At 57.3% G+C, this 19,168-nt stretch overlaps 1 protein-coding gene across 1 annotated transcript; it reads right to left on the minus strand.

Annotated features, from left to right (window-relative positions):
* Positions 1–738: 738 nt before the first annotated feature.
* On the minus strand, positions 739–17,578 carry Adam11 (ADAM metallopeptidase domain 11). The gene is made up of 26 exons (XM_051177909.1): positions 17,425–17,578; positions 16,774–16,958; positions 10,139–10,215; positions 9,890–9,956; positions 8,664–8,749; positions 8,516–8,591; positions 8,054–8,120; positions 7,922–7,989; positions 7,474–7,548; positions 7,324–7,395; positions 6,990–7,156; positions 6,397–6,481; positions 6,193–6,283; positions 6,020–6,071; positions 5,527–5,626; positions 5,380–5,451; positions 5,191–5,283; positions 4,793–4,873; positions 4,266–4,316; positions 4,116–4,179; positions 3,819–3,918; positions 3,543–3,662; positions 3,288–3,456; positions 3,082–3,196; positions 2,907–2,997; positions 739–2,257 (listed from the first exon to the last, which is right to left on the minus strand). The coding sequence occupies exons 1-26, from the start codon at positions 17,486–17,488 to the stop codon at positions 2,209–2,211; spliced, it is 2,337 nt and encodes a 778-aa protein (XP_051033866.1). The 5' UTR covers positions 17,489–17,578; the 3' UTR covers positions 739–2,208.
* Positions 17,579–19,168: the final 1,590 nt, after the last annotated feature.

The raw sequence follows: 19,168 nt of genomic DNA on the forward strand, positions 1-19,168 counted from the left end.
GTGGTGCAGAGGTGTAGATCCGCATGTCTGTGCCCAGGTGTGCTGTCACCTGTGTGCAGGTATGTCACCTAACAGAGGTCTCAAGGTATTCTAGCAACAATGCAAAATCCAGCCTCTTCCCTATCCTCAGCTAGTGGGGCTGGTGGCCTGAGTCTGTCTTGTCACTAGGTCAGTGCCAGCTGGGGCTCAGTGCTGAGGACCCCACTATTGCCAACACCATCTGGCCATCCCAAAGGCTGCCAATGGGTCCTAGACTCCCGAGTGCCTCTGGGTTGGTTTAGCGAAATGAAGCCTTTTTTTTTTTTTTTTTTTTTTTTTTTTTCCCATGTGCCTTCTCAAAGAGGCCTCCGAAACAGGATGAACACAAACGGCAACTCTTTGGCCCTGGAGTATCCAGAGCCACTACTTAGCCTGAGGGGGGTGTTCCCAAAAAGGGGGTTCCTTTCTTTTGTGGCTTTCATCCATTAGGGAGCCAGCTCTGTCCTGCCTGGCCAGCTGGCTTTAAGGGCAAGGGGCCAGAGCTCATCTGTCCCCCATAGGGTCCTGAAGGCAGGCCTCAACAGACTGCGTGGGAGGGCTGAGCAGTTCTGCCAGCCTTGGCCCAGCTCTCAGGCTGGGCTGCAGTGAGGACCACAGGAACATCTGTAAACTTAGTACTCAGCCCCAGAATTCGGGGGATGAATAAAGGTTTTGATGGGGGGGGGGCGTGAGGACTTTCCTCATAGCCTATAATCAACCATGAGGCTTGCCCTTTCCTGATGTCTCTTATATCACAGGCACTAACCCTGGGGTGCCTGGTCTCCCTGGGTTCTCCCCACCTAGAGTCCTCCCTGGGAAGGTAGCCTGCTCTGGAACAGCCAGGCCACATCAGGGGGCACTTGAACCCTGAGACAGCCCCAGAATCACCCTTCTTGAAAGGGGAATGGTGCCATTTTATTTTAGGGACTAATATTTTCTATACCCCCAAACGCGTGCACCCTAGCAGGGACAGGACGGTTGGTTTGGAATCAAAGACAGTCCAGGACAAAGGGTCATGGCACCCATGAGCTAGGCAGTGGGCACGGGATAGGCAGCTTTGGTTTTGATCAGCACTCAAACCTCAATGCTGGGTGGAGGCGGGGCACACAGGGCTGCTCAGCCCCTGCTGGGTTCAGTGACAGGGTTCCATTGCGGGCCTCCCAGAGAGGGGTCTGGGAGGTCTCAAGGCCTTAGGCCTTCCAGGCCCTCCTGTGTCAAAACATCCCTACAACTTTCCCCAGGCCCCAATGACCCCAAGGTTACATTCATCAGTTAAGAGGCATTTAAAAAAGAAAGAAAAGAGAAAAACCGTATAGATCAGCTCCTTCCCATGAAGTCCCAGAGAGCTACCACCCTGCTTCCAGCTGCCTGCTTTTAAAGAGGGTCCACCCAGCTGTGTCCACTGGTGGCTACCTGCCCCCACCAGGCACCACTCCAGGCCCCAACCTGTGGTGATGGAAGCTACATTCACAGGGGGAGATGTGTGCAAGGCCAAAGCCGCATGAGGTGGGTTGGGGAACTGGGCAGGAAGTGCCCTCCTCCAGGCCCCTCCACCCAGGAGGTCTGAAAGACGAAGCCACAGCCCCAACCCCCAACCCCCAACCCCTGTGCAGCCAGGAGTTGAAGGGTTTGGACCTGGAAGACATTTGCATGGTTGCCTCCCTCTGTGGTTCAGGGTCGAGACGGTGGGTGCCAGGCTCGGAGGGAGCAGGGTGGCACTTAGGCCCCTCCGGACCTGGAATGGAGAGAGGGCATCAGGAGAGGGCCATGCGGCTGGGCCCTGAGGGAGAGCCCTCCAGCCGCCCCTCCCTCCTCCCCAGAGGTCTTGGAGGCATCAAGTCACAGGCTGGCCAGGAGGGGGTCTGGCAGAGGTCAGACAGCGGTGACATGGTAGACAAAACAGATGGGACAGGACGCAGAGGGATGCCCCCTCCTAGGGGCAGGGGTTGCGGGGCACAGTTCCAGCGCCCACCCGGCCTTGGGACCTGGCTGTGGAAAGGACAGCTGAAGGAGGAGCAGGGCCCAACAGGCGGGTGGGCAGGAGGAAGGGCCAGAGAGCAGGCTGAGGACTCGCTTCCCAGGCTGCCTGCAGGGCTGCGGGAATCGGATCATCCCAGCTCCAGGTCAACAGAATGCAAGGGGGCGGATGAAATGGAGACACGGACAGCGGGAGGGATGACGTGGCCGGCATCACACTGCCCCCTGCTGGGTCGGGTCGTACCTTCCTCGACGGATGTTTCTTTGGTAGCCAAGGAGAGGACAGGCAGAGGGGGGAGGGGGGGGAGGGAGAGAGAGAGGGAGGGAGGAAGGGGGGAGGGAGGGAGGAAGGGGGGAGGGAGGGAGGAAGGGGGGAGGGAGGGAGGGAGAGAGAGAGTAAAAGGAGTTGTGTGAATTTCCTGTTCTCTGAAGGAATGGCCGCCTATCAGAGGAAGACCTTCTGCCCCACAAATGGACCTACCCCAGATTGGTAGAGGGTTCAAGTCCTGGCTCTGCCACTAAGTCACCTTGGGCCTCAGAGCTCTTCAAGTGCCCAGTATGAAGTCTAGACCAGACCCTAACCTCAATGTCCTGGAGTTCATGGGCTGAATGTGGAGAGGGACCGGGGGACATCTCAGACGGGCCCCACCCACCTCTCCCCTGGCGGTGTGGAATACACTGAGCCAGCAGAGCCCAACCTCCAGTTGGTTTTCAAGAGGCTGGAAGTCAAGGTAGTGACTGTAAAATCTGTCATTTAAATACGAGCAGGAAATTGTTTTAAATGTTCAAACAAGACTCTGTGTGAGTTCTGGGAGAGCTAACCTGTAGGGGAAATCATTGGGCTCCAACAGTCTGGGGTGCTGAACCCCCTAAGCACCTGGAGGGGAATCTAGGGAGCATGTGTCTCTTACTTAAATCCCCAGCCCGTGCCGCCCAGGACGATGGCTGCGACCAGGACAGCCCCGGCGATGGAGCCAATGATGATGTTGGTACCGCTGGGACCTGGGGAGGAGGGCAGGGCTTGGTTGGCAGGGACAGGCATGGGAAATGGGCAATACAGACCTCACTGGCCAGCTTCAGCCTCACCTTTGTATCTCTCGGTCTCCCCAGTGGGAGGGGACGTTGGCAGGGGGTTATGGATACTGCAGTCTTTGCCTGTCCAGTCTGGCTGGCAAATGCACTTCCCTTCGTTGCTGCAAACCTGCAAGTGAGGTGGGCCAGCACAGGTAAGCAAAGCCATGTCCCTGTGTGAGCCTCCTCCAGCGTGCTACCCCTGGCCTCCAGACACCCACCCCATGGTGGGAGCAGATTCTGCGTTCCCCGCTGCCCGGGCAGGTGCTGAAGTTGAAGGCAGACGCTGGCAGGCAACGGTGATCTAGGCACAACATGTTGGGCCCGCAGGCTGTGCCGTCCTCTACATAGCTCAGGTCTGAGCCATCAGCTAGTTGCACGTGGCCTCCCCTGGAGAGGTGGAATAGCCGGGCTCAGTTCCAGTCCTCCTGTCCCCATCATACTGCATCTTCCCCAGCCACGGTCCCAGACAACACCTGCAGTCCAACTCCTTGCCCTGGTGGTAGAAGGTGACACTGCTGATGTCTCCCCCCAGGTCCCCTAGCCGAGGAGCTCCAGAGATGTTGACACATAGGAGGAATCCACAGAGCACATCCCTGTTGGGACACATGGGACAGTGAGCCCAAACTTTTCCCTCAGACCCAAGTACTGAACCTGCCGCCACCTCCACACTCTTCCCAGAGCCTGCAGTCTTCACCTCTGTAGATTCCCTGAGCCCCGATGCCCAACAGAGAGATGCCTGCTCTACTCACTGCTTATTGCATTGGACCCAGCCAGATCCTTTGCGTCCACAGTTTCCACGCTCTGTCCCCTCTACATTCAGCTTCTCATAGCAGAAACGATCTGCAGCCGCTAGAGAGGGGGGTGGGGGTGGGTAGAGCATCATTCCCAGGACTCCTGGGTCTCCTTTAGAGCCACACCTCACATACTCTGCCTGGGTTGATGCCCAAGGTCCTCAGAGGCACACATCAGTGCAGGTTATGTTCAACTAGAAGCTGTCCCAGCGTAGCTCTCAAGTCTAGGTGTTCCCCATAACCAGCTGGACTCACCATGACCCCAAAGGGCTTGGCACTGCCGGTCCCGGGTTTTGCAGCGGCCTCCATAGCAACGGCCCTGTGAGCCATAGGAGACAAAGCATGAAGACACTGAGGGACAAGACTGCAGAGTTCAGATGGGAGCCCCCCTCCCGTCCCTCATACCTGCTCATGGTCACAGTAGTAACCATCCAGTTTGTGAAGGTTAGGGGGACACTGTGGAGAGAGGGGCTGGCTGAGCAGAAGTACCAGGGGGAAGACTGTAGGGAAAAAATTCTTCCCAAAGGGGCCTTGTGTTCCATGGCTCTTCCAAATCAAGGACGGGCCTATTTGGCTCTGAGGATTTGATTGATAAATCCCTAAGCTATTCTTGGCTTCCTCAGTGTCTTGCTCCCATTACACTGGAGGCATGAGATCTAATTAACCAGTGTTACTACCCACCAGATCTCTGGCGCTAGACAGTAGGAGTGCCAGCCTGACTACAAATGCTTGTTTAATGACTGAAGGAACAGAGCTAGGAGGCTTGAAGGACCTCATTCTCGGGGGGGGGGGGGGGACAAAAACTGAGGCTGGTTAGCGGTAGTGTGGCCAGCCGCTAAGCAGAAAGGGGCAGTGTCAGCTCTTCAGATCCAAACTTATAGGGGAAGGGGATGTCTTGCTTGAGCCGCCACAGGACAGCCGGTTTGGCAGACCTGGCTTGAGTCGCCGGTACAGGTCTCGGCGATGTCACACTCATTCACCGCTTCTCGGCAGGAGACACCTCGTGGCTCGTACTAGGAAAAGGATGCATGTGTTTCTGGAAAGGATAAATACCTCACCGCTGCCCACCCAGAATATTCTACTGTCCTGGAACCTGGTTCCCAAGGCCCGTTTCTTATTTCTCTTGGTCCTCAACATCTAAGAGTAATTCCCAACATCACTCCTCATTCCCGGCCTTCAGCTCTAAGGCAGCACAGATACTTCCTTCGGGAAGCATCTGGTCCACACATAACCGACTCCTCCCCCTCCCGCCTCTTGTCTAGAGCATCCAATCGTTTCTTTGCTCTTGGCCCCGCCCTCGTTCCGCCCTCTCTCGTTGGGTCCTTCTCACCTTGCAACGGCGACAGCAGAGCCCATCGCTGCACATGGCCTCATGAGTCAAGGTGCATTTCTTGCAGCAGTTGCCACCCGCCCGGCTGCACTCCTGAGAGTAGCGGGAAGAAGCGAGCCCTTATCCTCGATCCTCCCCGCTCAGTACTCTCCCTTCCGAGCCCGGGCCCACACCGGAGACTACCCGCACCTGCACCGAACCGCAGTCGCACTCTTCCCCCGCCTCCACGAAGCCGTTCCCGCACTCGGGAGGGTCCAGGAGCTGGAAGGGGAGGGGATGTCGGGAGCCCGGCTGGGACCCTGCCCACCCCCGCTTCCCGGTTCTCCCCCCTGGTACCTTGAGGGGCTTGTTGAACAGGCAGCTCCCGCCTCCCTCCTGCAGAAACTGGTTGTATTCGTCGATGCTGCAGCGCGAGAACTTGCGGGGCAAGTAGAACCTGGGCAGGTGTGAAGAGACTGTGCTGCTGGGGGCAGCCCTGCAGCCTTCCCTCTAGAAAGTTGGTTACCACTACAAGGAGGCTGAGGAAATGCCCAGTGATCGCATGACAGACAATCTCACATGTCCATCTAGGAATGAGTGGAGGACATCACTTTGTCCTCGGGGACAAAGAGTCCAGTGTTGGAATGCTCCGGAGGGATGGCAGCTCGCACGAGGCTCGGGCGCCTCCCAGTGGCCAGAGAGCATGCTTCAGTCTAGCCAATTTGGGTGTCCTAGCCTCCCTTGCTGAGGATAACCTGTGTTCTTGGAATCCTGAGTGGTCCCATGAGCAGGGTCCCTGGAAGCCAGTGCTACCCCAAACTCTTCCCCAAGTCTGTCCCCGAGAACTCACCCAGTGTCCTCCATGATGCAGCCCAGCCAGATGTCTGGACACTTGCAGTCCCCTAAGAGGCAATTTAATTTAGGAACACATGAGACAGGGTGGAGGAGCACCCCCACACTGACCCTCTTTACTTCTTGAGGTGCCGGGTGGGTCTGAGATGGAGTGGGCTTCAGGGTTGGTACCTGCCGAGCTCCGGTGTTTATTCCACATCATGCCCAAGTTCTGCCCTAGAGTCTGGGCCAGGGTCACCGCCATAGCACCCATGTTGCCATACTAAGGGCAGGGAAGACGGAGCCAGGATGTCTTACATCTTTCCAAGAGCCATTGTGTCTTAGCAAGCTGCTCCCTTGGCCCCCTCCACCACCACCATGACTCTCCATGCTCACCTCGTTCACGCCTCCGCCCCGGGACATTGAACAGATACCCCCTACGTAGGCCGCCCCACTGCTGGTGCTCTGGAAGGTTCTACCCCTAGAAGGGAGAGAGCTGTCAGGATGACTTCGCAGAAGCAGCAGTGGACTCTAGCCCATCACCTCATGCCAGCCCCCCTCTCCTCTAGAAGGGAGAGAGCTGTCAGGATGACTTCGCAGAAGCAGCAGTGGACTCTAGCCCATCACCTCATGCCAGCCCCCCTCTCCTCTAGAAGGGAGAGAGCTGTCAGGATGACTTCGCAGAAGCAGCAGTGGACTCTAGCCCATCACCTCATGCCAGCCCCCCTCTCCTCTTTGGGTCCCCTATAAGCCAAACCAGAGGTTCGAGAGCCTTGAATTGTGTTTGTCCCTCGCTAGGGTACCGGGTCATTGAGGTAGGGATGATGGGCAGTGTGGCAAGGGGAAGGCAAAGAGAACATCTCCTGCACAACCAACCTAAGGTGCAGAGGACACCCAGCTGGAGCGTGTGGCTGGCAGCAGGTGGCAGGCGTGAAAAGGGGCTCTGGCACAGGCAGTAAAAACCGGCAGGGTGTAGTGTGGGGACTCACGAGAAGAGGTGGGTGGCATCACTAGGCTCAGGTAGACCCTCCCGCCGGTAGACCATAAGCCGGGCCAGGGTCTCCAGTAGGTCATCCTGCACCTGGATCTTGTCCCCATCTGCCCATGTTTCCATGGCAACCAGCACAATTCTTGTGTTGAGCTGTTCCTTGTATATCTGGGCCCACAGAGAAGATGGGGGTGGGGGTGGAGGGAAGCTGCAATCTATGTTTCTAAGAAATGGGAATCAGTGACTGACAATGACCCCTAGATGACAATGACCCCTAGATGCCTGGATGTATGGTGGGGGAGGAAAGGGGAGAGGGGAACAGTGATGCTGCTTACCACATCCGCCAGGTTCACAACAGACTTTGCAAAGTTGCTGGTGAGGACCACTGACTGCCGCATCTGCTCGAACTGCCAGGAAGAGGAGGAAAAGAAGGCAAGGCTCCCCTGGGCTGCTCCTCCCAGAGCCCCCTCAGCCTGGGAACTTACCAGCTGGTGGTCGTTGATCACAATCAATTCTACATACTTGGTCTCGCTGTGCACTGTGGGATGGCCCCTGCGGACCTGGAGGGCGGGTGGGCACTTGGAATCAGTCCCCTCCATGTCTAGGCTCATGGCCAAACCATGGGCAGACTTGTGGGGAGGGGACATTCTGGTCTCCAGTCATGGATGGTGCCAGCCCCCAACTGGCAGAAAGTGCCATATCCCCCCAGCCTAGAAAGGAGAGCAGAGGGCATGCAGTGTCTGAGGGCCCCAAAATGGGAACCCGTGTAGACACCAGTGTTGAGGAGGAGTTGAGGGGCCCTTCCGGGAGGTAGTTCCCTGACTCCTGACCTCATCCCTCTGAGCTCTCCTTTGCTCAGCCATAGGTGGGGATGACCTGCCCTGGACCACAGTCTAAGGTCTCTGCAGCCCGAGGCTATGCGGGCCCCCGTACCTGCCTTTTCCTTCTCAGCCTGGGCAAGGTGGGAGGAGCAGACTGGGCAGGGACAGCGAACAGGCAGCCTGTGGGGAGCAGTAGGTAAGAGGGGTCCCGCTGGCCAGCCCCACCCTCTTCCCCCTCCCTTACCTGGCTCCCTGCATCCGAGGGGGGCTGGGAGGAGAGGGGTCCGGTAAATGAGGTGGGGAAGGGGTCCCTGCAATGAGGGGAATTAGTTCTTGGGGAGCCAACCAGGTCTGCTCTGGGCTCAAATTGGAGGTAGCTCCAGCCCTTCCCCCACCCCACCCTAGGGTGACCCGGAACTGGCCAGACCTCCCATGTCGGATCTGATCTCCCAGATGCTCAGATTCCAGGGTCAAGACCTGGGGGCGCCCTGAGAGACGGGGGCAAAGGACACTGGAGCCCAGTGAGAGGTCACTTGGGGGACAGAGGGGACATTGGAGATGGGGGCATAGAAGGCAGCAACCAAAGCTGGGGTCACCCAGGGCGGTGAGGCTGAGGTTACTGCAGGGAAGGAGGAGGTGTCACAGCTGTGCGTAGTCACAGCAAGGCCATTAGGAGGGCAGGAAGGCCCGTGCAGGCCTTGCTTACCTGTGGGGGTCCCCAAGGCCCAGCCATCTCCTTGGGCTCTATGATGTAAGTCAGGTTCCCATCAGAGAAGACCCCGCTGTGGAGAGAGGCGAGGTTCCCCACCATCCCAGCCAGGCAGAGCCCTCCCCACAGCCCTCCCCATACTCACTGCAGTCCCTGGCAAGTAGAGAGGGCAGCGAAAGAGTTTGAGCTGCCTCGGAGTTTCCCGTGGTAGTAGCAGTGGTCTCCAGCCCCCTGTGGAGCAGCAGGGCTGTGAGTCACACACCCTGCCCGAGCATGGAGGCAGGGGGACAGTGCAGGGGCTGCAGACTCATGAATACCAGGGGCTTTAACCTGTGGGACTTCTACCTCCTCTGTCTCCTAATACTTTCTGGGTCAGCTTCCTCTACCCCATGAAATGAGGACATTGGTCCACAGCAGCAGCTCCTGGCTATTTGTTGGGGCTGGTGAGGGATCCCAGACTCCTTTGAGGCCAACAGATACAGATGGCTCTCACATAGTACCTGCCAACCTGCCAACCCCAGGCCCTGTTCTCAGCACGCCACATACAGTGTGTCATTTAACCAGGGCCTGCTATAGATGGGCCCCCAGCCCTGGTGCACAAGCTCACAGTCGCACGTGGTCTGCAGCTGAGGGACTATAGACAGCGTGGGTTCTCCTGACCTGGCTCATAGGTCAGAGGGGACCAGCGCACCCGCCTCTCCCAACTCTGCTTCCTGCGGAATTACTTGTGCTCCAGTTCCAGAACAGGGAACAGCTGGGGGGGGGGGGAAGCTATTTATAGACACTCATTCATCTTTGTTCAGGCTTTTAGGCCTCCAGGGCTGAGACCCTGGTGTGGCAGACATCCCAGGACTCCCAGGGCAAGAGGATGCATTTTGGTCTGCTGCTCAGGGGTGGAGCTCTTGCCTAGGATGTGCAAGGGCCTTGGGTTTGGTCCCCAGCACTCCCCAACCAAGGAAGAGGCTGTCATTTCTTCCAACCCCCCCCCCAGGAGATTCTGGGGATATACTTAACATTGACATAATGGGGATGCTATTACACCTCCATGCAAGGGAGGAGGCTGGGGAAGTCAGACCTCAGCCTGAATGTGGATGGCCCACACCTCCTGGCCTTCCTAACTGCTGGTCCACAGAGCCTCTAAGGTGGGGAGGGATGGGAGGTCCCCAGACACCAGGCCATGCTGAGTGTGGCTGGTGAGTGTCCTCCACCAGCCACCACTGTCCTCACCATTTCTCTGTGCTGGGTTCCCAGGGTCAAAGTACCCCCACACACGCCAGGCCAGTGCCCTCTAATTCACACCTACAGCTCCACCCTTGCACCTGTAACCACAGAACACCTCTATCCTACACCATCCCTTCCAGAGTCACTCACAGTGCTGTGTTGAGTTGTCCCTTCCCGGCTGAAGTGGCGTTCCACATACTGCGAGGACAGGAGGTGACTGAAACAGGAGGAAGGAGGATCACTTGGTGAGGCCAGGTCCCCTTTAGGTCCCACCCCAGCTAAGGATCCGAGTCCCCGGGGACCCACAGCCAACCAAGCCCCACTGTCCACGGCCCACCCTCTGGCTCCAGGCCCCACTGTCCACAGCCCACCCTCTGGCTCCAGGCCCCCTCCACTCACTGGTTCAGTTCCAGGTCCAGGGTGAAGTTTGCATTGAAGGCTGGGATGACGAAACTCACCTGGGCCAGGTGCACGGGCTGGTATGGGGAAGGGCAGAGAGGAGTCAGCCTGAAGTGGGGGTAGAGGGCCCCAAAGGAACCTTGGGGAGGGGCAGCCAAGCTTCAGCAGCTGAGGGGTCCTCTGAGACCCCGTTCCTTTCCTGGGGATAGTTAGTCAACCTTGGCCACGGCCCACCCTCCACCCGGGTCCTGGGCACCCTGTCCTCTGGCTACTTTCTGAGTTGGTTTCTTTGAGAATCAGAGATGCACAGCTTAATCTGCTTGTGGCCTCATGCTAGGTTCTCGGAGCTGTTGGCAGGACCACCCCAGCTTCATTGGAACAAAAAGAAGCCCCCACACACTCCATGGAGAGGCAGAAGGGTCCCCAGCTCATGGTGGGCAGGGGAAGGGAAGCAGGCCCCAGCTGCAATCTACACAGGCGGACCTGGGTTTTCAGACACGTGGAGCAGGTGGGAATGGGTCCTGATGAGGGGTCCTGATGAGGGGCAAGGGCAGGCACCGCCTTGAGAGGGAGGCAGCGCTTCCACAGCTCCCATCCATTGCGCTTTGCCTCCCAAAACAGTTCATCTTTAATATTTCAGTTCCACAGTTAATTTTTAAACACGGAAGTTTTCCTGATAAATTTTTCAAAGGGGCATATGCAGTGGGGCTGGGAGGCTCCAGGTTGCCATGGCAATGGACTAGGCCCGAGCAAGATGGCTGCCCTCTCTGCCTGGGTGCCCAGCTGCTTGGCGGGTGGGGGTGGGAAAACAGAGACATCAAAGGCTGGAAGGGAAAGCTTCACCCCACTTCCTGAGAAGGGCAGCAGAGCTTCGGATTAAGGGGGAGCTGGCTTGAGAGTTACAAGCACCTTAGGGACACACCTTAAGGGCCTAAGCCCACCCCAAGCTGCAACAACTCCTTTTAGTCTTCCAAAGCACTTGGAAAGGTCTTCGGGATGAGTTCAGGGGTTGGAGTCTGCCTCTACTCCATCTGTTTAGGAGGGCAGACCTCCAGGTGCCGGGCAAGTGCCCTGCCACTCTGCTGCCCAGGTAGGAGTGTCTGTTCTCTGGCTGGCTTTTGCAGGACCAGAGTCCTGACAATAAGGTCAAGGGGTTTCCGGCCCCTGCCTAGTTGACTTCCTTTACCACCCAATCACAACTACGCTCCCTGAGCACCTCTCAGGGCCAATGCACTGGTCTGAACCCTTCATGAGCACCTGCCATATTTGATCTCTCCAACAACCCTGTGGGACAGCTGCTCCAGTCCTTCCTGACAGCCGGGAACCAGCACAGAGACCATAACTGGTGTGCACAAGGCCATATAGGTAAGAGATGCTAATGCCCTGTGTGGTGATACAACCCACCATCATAGCCCTTGGAGGATGAGGCAGGAAGATCATGAGTTTGAGGCTAGCCTCAGCTCCATAGTTCCAGGTCAGCCTTGGCTCCATACTGAACCTTGTGTCCCAAACAGAAAAGGAAGAAAAATTAAAAAAAAAAAAAAAAAAAAAAAAAAAAAAAAAAGAGGCTGATAATTCAATCCCAGGGAATAGATTTCCAAGGCCTTTCTTCTAGAAAGGTGACAAGTGATGGAAGTCGGCCCAAAGCCATAGAAGGTTCTGGGAATGCAGGCAAGAAGAAGCCAAAGGCCAGGGCCTGGGAAGGCAGACCTGTGAGCTCCAAGGACACAGACTCACCCCATCCCAGGCCATCTGAGCTTCCAAGCTCCACCCTAAGCCCCCAGAGCATCGATCAGACTCAAAATAGAAAGCCAAGGGCAAGGAGTTCTCACTGCCTCCTCTCTAAGCCCTTCACCTGGCCAAGGCTGCTATCCCCTCCCCTAGGTCTGTCCTGACTCGGATCCTCTCTCCTTCAGCTCTGCCAGGGCATCTCTGCTCCCCTCACCTTAGGACTGCTCCCGCTTGTCTGTCTAGAAGTCCTTATCCTGAGTGCCCTCCAGACCCCTTCCCTTGGTCCTGTTCTAAGTTGCACAACCTTAGGGATGGCCCAGAAGCCTCTCAAGCCCCAGATTTTCCCTCTGATGAAGGTAAGGTGAGTGCATGTCAGAATTGGAAGGCCAGCTTTGCCAGGCTGTGCTGATCCCATTCTGGGGAAAGCAGGGAGAGACACGGCAGGGCTCTCTCTCTCCAATACTCTTTTAGCCAGTGAAGCTCAGCTGCGGGACACACCACCCTCCTCCAGTGCACATGGGCTCAGCTCAGAGAGTACCAGCCACGAGGGGACTCTGTACACGGAGTAGGAGACAGTTAAGAAGTCAGGCACCAAGGCATGTTGGCCTGGCCCAGCTCAGACCACTGCTGGAGGGAGAGCCAGATAACGAAACTCAGGCCTATTCCAGGCATTGGGCTGCTGGCTCTGGGACCTGCAAGTCCCTGTCAAGCTTTTGGCCAGTGCTCTAACAAAGTCAATAGCTCTCCTTGCCAGGCTGTCCCACTGTCCCTCCAGCAGCCCAGCCATGCCTCCTCCCATTACTCTCAGTCCCTAGGGCCCTCTAGACACGAGGTCACAGCAATTGGCCACCTCAGCCTCTCCCTGCTCAGTACCTCTCAGAACTGGTCACGACCCCATGCCCTGCGCTTGCCTTTTCCTTCTTGGTGACCTTGCTGGTTAGGTGTCTGTTCATTTGATCTCACCCTTCAGGGGCTGGCAGATCCTCAGGGAGCAACACCAGATGGTAACAGGCCCAGGGTCATGCTGGGGAGGTGCCAGGTCAAGTCTCACTCCAGGGCTGGAGGCTGTGTCTGCATGGTGGCTGGGGTGACCCGGCAGGTGACAGCCCCTCCACCCACTCTGTCCTGTGGCCTCCCTGCCTCCCAGGCATCTGCTTCTAGCTGCCCATGCCTCTCTCCATGCCCTGTGTGTGGCCCAGCCAGACTATAGGGCACAGAGAAGGACAACGGCCTCTGCCTCATTCCTAGCATCTCAGTGGTGGGAGAGGGATGCTAAGATCACCAGCATTCTAGGGTGCTGGAGTCCTGCTCCCCACAAGCTCCAGGCACTGCCCCTCAGTTACTCTGAATCCCACCTCCTCTAACTCCTTGTCTGCAGAGCAGCACCTGCCAGTCCCCAGAAGCTTCAACCCACTCACACACAGCTCTGTCTCTAAGTATCCAGTTTGGGTTTGTTTGTTTGTTTTTTTGGTTTTACGAGACAGGGTTTTTCTGTGTAACAGCCTTGGCTGTCCTCAAACTCACAGAGATCCGCCTGCCTCTGTCTCCTGAGTGCTGGAACTAAAGGTGTGCGCTGCCACCACTGCTCAGCTTAAGCACCCAGATTTCATAAACACACACACACAGACATATGCACACATATACTCACACACATATACTTACACAAATGCAGACACACATACATAAACACTAATTCACCTTTCAATGACCTTTCAGTGGCACATGAGCTATTGTTACCTTTCTCCCCATCCAAGTGCTCAACACTCATTCAGGGTGGCTTGGCAGTATAAGACCTAAGGAGCCAGTCACCGCCATCCTCAGCTTATCTCCGGGTAAATTGGGATGTCATAAGCATGGTATGAAGCCCAGCTCAGCACATCATTACAGTCAGGGGCAGTAATCACAATATGGATGACTTCCACAGCTTGACAGCTGAACAGGGCTTTAAGGGTAAAATACGTCCTTTGTTTACCTCCTGTGATGGGGACATGAATGGCGGTGGCTTGTACTCCAGATCTGCTTGGAGTGATTTAACTGTGAGGGTCTCACTTCTCCCTCTGAGCTTGGAGACATTCCACCTCTTGGGGAAGAAGCCAGAAAGAGGGGGCCTCATCCAGAGCCCCCTCATCCAACAGCAACCCCCCCAGCAGCCACCAGCAAAGATGGAAGGCTCCATTCATCAACAGGGCAGCAGGCCACAGACAAGAACAGGTACACATTTCTGATGATTGGATTTGACCTAAATTTTTGAGGACAGAGTCACCCCTTACAGGGTCATCAGTCCCTCTGGGGACAGACTCTGGACAGCTGGGCTCCTCGAGGCAGCCAGGAGGGTGCTTGGGTAAGGCCAGGCCCACAGGCCAGAGTCTTGTGGGAGGGCTGCAGATGTCACAGTGTACCTCTTAAATTCCCACCTGGAGCTGCACAGGTAACCAACCTCCAGACGCCCTGTCCTTGGCTTCCAGTCACTCATCTCCTTCAGAGAGCCCCTCTTCCCCCAAGACCCAGGCAGAGCTGTGTTGCTACTCTGCCACAGCTGCAAATGACATCATGGCCTTGTGTCTGGGGGACCCCTGTGTCCCTGACCTTGCTGTCCCCATGTCCATCTCGCATGGATTGGGGGGGGTCTCAGTCACTTGCCCTCCGACTCCTGTGCAAAAACACCACAGCAATTACAGTTCTGGTAGTTCTTGAATGTGCTCAGGTGACAACTGTCTGCAGGCCTGGGACCCCAAGTTGTGACTTTGCTTGCTGCCCATGGCCTGCCTTCTCTTTGGTGCCCCAGGAGTCTGGGTTTCTCAGAGGCAGACAAAATCCACACAGCCGTTTCATGGGCCGATGGACTCCACTGGCTTACTCTGCCTAGATGCACTTAAGCAGTGAACAACCAACCCAACCGTACACCACGGTCCTCTAGTCTTCCCCCATCCCTGGGCTGCAGGCTCCCTGAGGCCACGGCTTTCTGGGTCTTCCGTTCTCCCACTTCTCCATGACACAAGCCCAGTTTCCTTCCAAATAAGAGAAATGAGGTATCCAGAGCCTTGGTAAAGAGAGCCGAGTCTGGGAAACGAAACGGCTTCTGGAGTTCTCATGAATACTAACCAACCCAGACATTCGACAGCTGGGGAGGTCCCTCCCCAGCAAGGTATGATGGTGACATCTGGGGTCTAATTTCTGTCCTAGCCCCGCCCTCCCCCAAAGCCAGGGGAACCCTAGAACACAACACATTACACTGTCAGTGGAGTGCTTGGCCCAAAGTAGTCCATGGCCTTGGCTTTTCCCTCCCCGGTAGCGCCTTTGGAAGGTATCTAGCCTTTGGAATGCATGTGGTCCCTAAAGGGTCTCAGGCCTAGGGAATCCTCCACCATAGACAACCACTACCCCAAGTCCACAGGACTCTCTACCCCCACACCTCGGCCACTTCTCATGTGTTGGATTCAGTCAGTTGCATATGCCCAGCTTCACACACATGCCAACCCACTCACCCAGCAGAACACCCAGAGCCCAGCCCAGCCCCACTGCACTTCCCCGTCAAGGGGAGACCGTAGCCTAGGCCTGCTATGGGCATTAAGGAGAACTAGCTGAAGGCACAGCCTACCCAGCTGCAACCCCCACTTCTCATCCTGCGTGCTTCTCAAGTAAACCTTGAGCCCACAATTTGTGCATCCTCTAAGACACAAGCCAGAGTCTCAGCGGTCAGGCAGGGTCAAGTCCACTGTGGAGCGCTCAGTTCATAGAAAGCTACACTAGGAACCGATACCCTACCTCTGGGCCCGAGACATCCCTCAGGCTCCTTCAGCTGCCTCCCTGGGTGCCAGAGTGGGCACTGAAGTTGGCCTCTACCCCCACCCCTACCCCTGCAGCAGCTGCCAACTCAGGACCATTAGCCCCCTCCCCTCTCCTCTTTGACACAGCCCTGAGTGATGGTCCATCTATTATGCATGTTCCTTCCTGCTCCACTCCATTTCTCAACTATTCCCCACCCCCGTGCCGCCCCTCGAACCCCCCCTTAAGGGCTTTTAACCGAGTGCATTAGGCAGGGCCAGACGCCAGTGTCATCCGTTCCCTTCCTCCCTCTGCCCAGCCCAATTTACCTCCCAACACTCCCAGATGCCCTAACTTCTCAGCCTGGGGTTTGCCCCTCTCCTGAGTCTCTCTCTACACCTCCTGTTTCTGCCAGGCTCTCACTAGACAAGCCTTTGCCGCCCCTGTTGGCCCGGCTAACTTTCAGCCTCAAGCACCTGGAGAGCTAAGACATGCTGAATGAATATTCCATCTGGGTGATTATTATTCACATGACGTTAATTAATTATTAATTGCACTTAATCTCCTTCATTCCTAACCTTCCTCGGGGAGCCAGGGGCCCGGCAGCTTGAAAGGGACAGGACACAGGTAGAGCTGCCATTTATGTGCAGATGAATTCTGGGCCTCAGATCATTTCGAAAGGCCCCACCTTCAGCTAGGACAAGAAGAATAAGCCTGTGTGTGCACAATGGGAAACTGAGGCAGTAGCAAGCGTTGCACTGTTCCAAGAAAGACCACTGGGGGATGGGTTTGGTGGGACTTAGGAGCATGAATCCCTGACTGGGAGCTTAGCCGCACAGTCCTGCCCTGCCCCCAAGGCCTTTTTAGACAGGACCACTGGTTCTGGTGGGCCCTGGGGAATGGTTGAAGGATGACCCGAAGCAGACTGAAACCCGAGCATGCTAGTGTCTACGGGTGTGCAGGGCTGGGGGTTTCTACAGTGACAGGAGGGGCCTGGAGAGTCCCAGTGTCCCCGCTGTTGGGCTTCAGCTCCACCTGATGGCCCATTGCACAGAAAGGGAAGCTCCTGCAGCCTCAGTGGGTGGCACCGAACCCTGGCTACTTCCAGCCCCATGACCTCACCACCCAGCCCCACTCACCGTCCCCCTGGGTGGATCCTGGCGGACCCTGGTGTCCACTTGCTGCTTTCGGACCTCTCCCCCGGAGCTCTCCCTTACCAGCCGGCTGGGCTCTGTGACCTCGGGGCCCTCTGGGCTCTCTGGGATCCCCGACTGGGCTGAGCTCCTCCAATGCAGAGCTCCACTGGGACCCAGGGCCCCAAGACCTGAGGAGACAAGGCCATAGCTGCAGGCAGTTGCCCTCCATGGGGCAGGAGACTTGGGATGGGGGGCACGCCCCAGCCCCCACTCGGTCGCGGCCCTTGGAGCCCAGAGGGCACACGGGTGGGAGGATCTGGCCGCCTTGATGAGGGAACAGTCCCACGAGGAGGGGGCCGAGAGCTTCATTCTGCCCAACAGTCACGACTGCCCCCCCACCCCCAAACCCGCAGAGACCTGCAGAGTCCGCGGGCCAGCTTCCTGGGGACGGTAGCTGTAGGGCCGGCCGGATCCGGACAGGTGGGTGGAAGCACCTTCCCTCCTCTCCCGCTCCCCTACCCTCCCGCTCTCGGGACCCGCTGTCACCCAGAGCACTGCAGGAAAATGTAGCTGCAGCAGAAACCGCCGCAAAAGCCCGGGGCGCGGGCCGGCCAGGGACGCGGGGGCAGGGACCAGGCGGCCAGGGTCACTCACCGGGCGGGGGGAGCAGCGGCAGCAGCAGGAGAGCCGCGATCGCCCAGCGCCGCAGCCGCCTCATGGTTCGCTCATAATCCTCCGGGTCCGGGGGCTGCGGCTGCGAGCGTCGCGGGGAGGGAGAGAGGGAAGGAGGGAGGGAGGGAGGGAGGAGGGCGGGGGCGGGCAGCGCCGGCGGCGAGCGGGGCGGGCGCGCGGGCCGGGGTCGCGGGTGGGTGGAGCGGGGCTCAGTGCGCTCTGGCCGCAGCCGTCCCGGCGGGGCGGCAGGGCCGGGTTAAGAGGAGAGCTCGCGAGCACGTGAGCTTTGGGCCCGCCCCCCGCCGCCCCCCAGCCCCGGCCCGGGCCACCGCTGCGATAGGACAAAAGGGGCACCGCCCGGGGACCCTTCTTCCCGGCACTCCCTCGGCAGGTGCACCCCATCCTGCGACCCCTCTGCAACCACCTCTTCCGCTTAAGGATCCACAACCCGTAGACTGGCAGGTGGAGGCTGGCAGGGTGGAAAGGGTCTCGGGCTCTGATTCAGTGATGTCCCATCAGGGGAATTGTGTTCGGGGCGTGGCTGATGGTCCTGGCACACCTCCAGGACTTAGTGCTCTTGAATGGGGTACCCCAGCCCCTCCGCTGAATGAAGGTTGTAGCACTTGGGATGGCAGGGCATCGTGGACTGAGGGACAGAGGTCACACACACACACACACACACACACACACACACACACACACCTCAGTGCCTCCTCCAGGAACCCCTAGGTCATCCATAGCAGAGGTGGTCACTGCAGCTCTACCACACTCACTGTCTATATCTGTTTCCTAGGCTGCCTTCTCTTGACAAAGAGGTCCTGAGTTCCTCAGGTGCAGACATTCCAAATCCTCCCCCTAAACAAAACACAAACAACCCAGGTCATTTATGTAAGACCAGCATGCCCCATTTGTCTCCCAGATCTTACTGAAGGTGCAGAAGTTACCCGGAGCCCCCCAGATGTATGTCTCTGGTCAGGCTGGTCTGTCGGTAAAATACTTGTGACCCATCTTCTCAGCTGTGTCCCCAAACCTAGTTGCTCCTGCTGAGACTTTCAACCCAGTTCTTGGGCAAGATGGATGCAATATGAGTGGCTGGGATCTCTGACCTCTGGGAGAGGTGCTAAGAACTCAATGCCTGAATGAGGTGTCCAGGAGTACATGGGGTATCATGCAGGTCCTTGGCTCTGATTAGTGATGCCCGGCCTGGGGACTAAGTTGTTCAGCTGCTGCTAGGCCCCATCCTGACCTCCCAAGACCACAGCATTTTTATACCAATGCTTGGGAACCACAGGTCACTGAGGAACAAGAGTGGAGGTAGGAAACCCCTTTTTGGGTCCTCTGCTCCCTAAGAGCCTCTGATGGGGACTGGGGAGCTGCCTCTAGCTTGTGACAGCACCCCCACCCCACCCCCAGCTCTATTTTAGGCCCAGGAGAGGTGAGAAGGCGATTTCCCAGGAGGCACTGACATCAATGCTGGGAACTAGGTGACTTCCCCCTCCCCAGCCACCTGCCACTCCAGCCCAGATGTTCAGCAAAGCCGAGCAAATTCTTCTTCCACTCTGGGAGCATCTTGAAACCCTCCAGGATGCTTGGGTGAAGGGGCTCCTGGGATGAGGGCCCAAGCATGTGGTACTCCCTTGAAAGTCAGTTTCCTAGGATGGCAAAATTGTGATCACCATTTTACAGAACTCTAAGTCCCCAGCTGCTAATGAGAGGTGTGTGTCAC

Source organism: Phodopus roborovskii, unplaced genomic scaffold (genome assembly GCF_943737965.1).
Source record: "Phodopus roborovskii unplaced genomic scaffold, PHOROB, whole genome shotgun sequence".
NCBI classification, from domain to species: domain Eukaryota; kingdom Metazoa; phylum Chordata; class Mammalia; order Rodentia; family Cricetidae; genus Phodopus; species Phodopus roborovskii.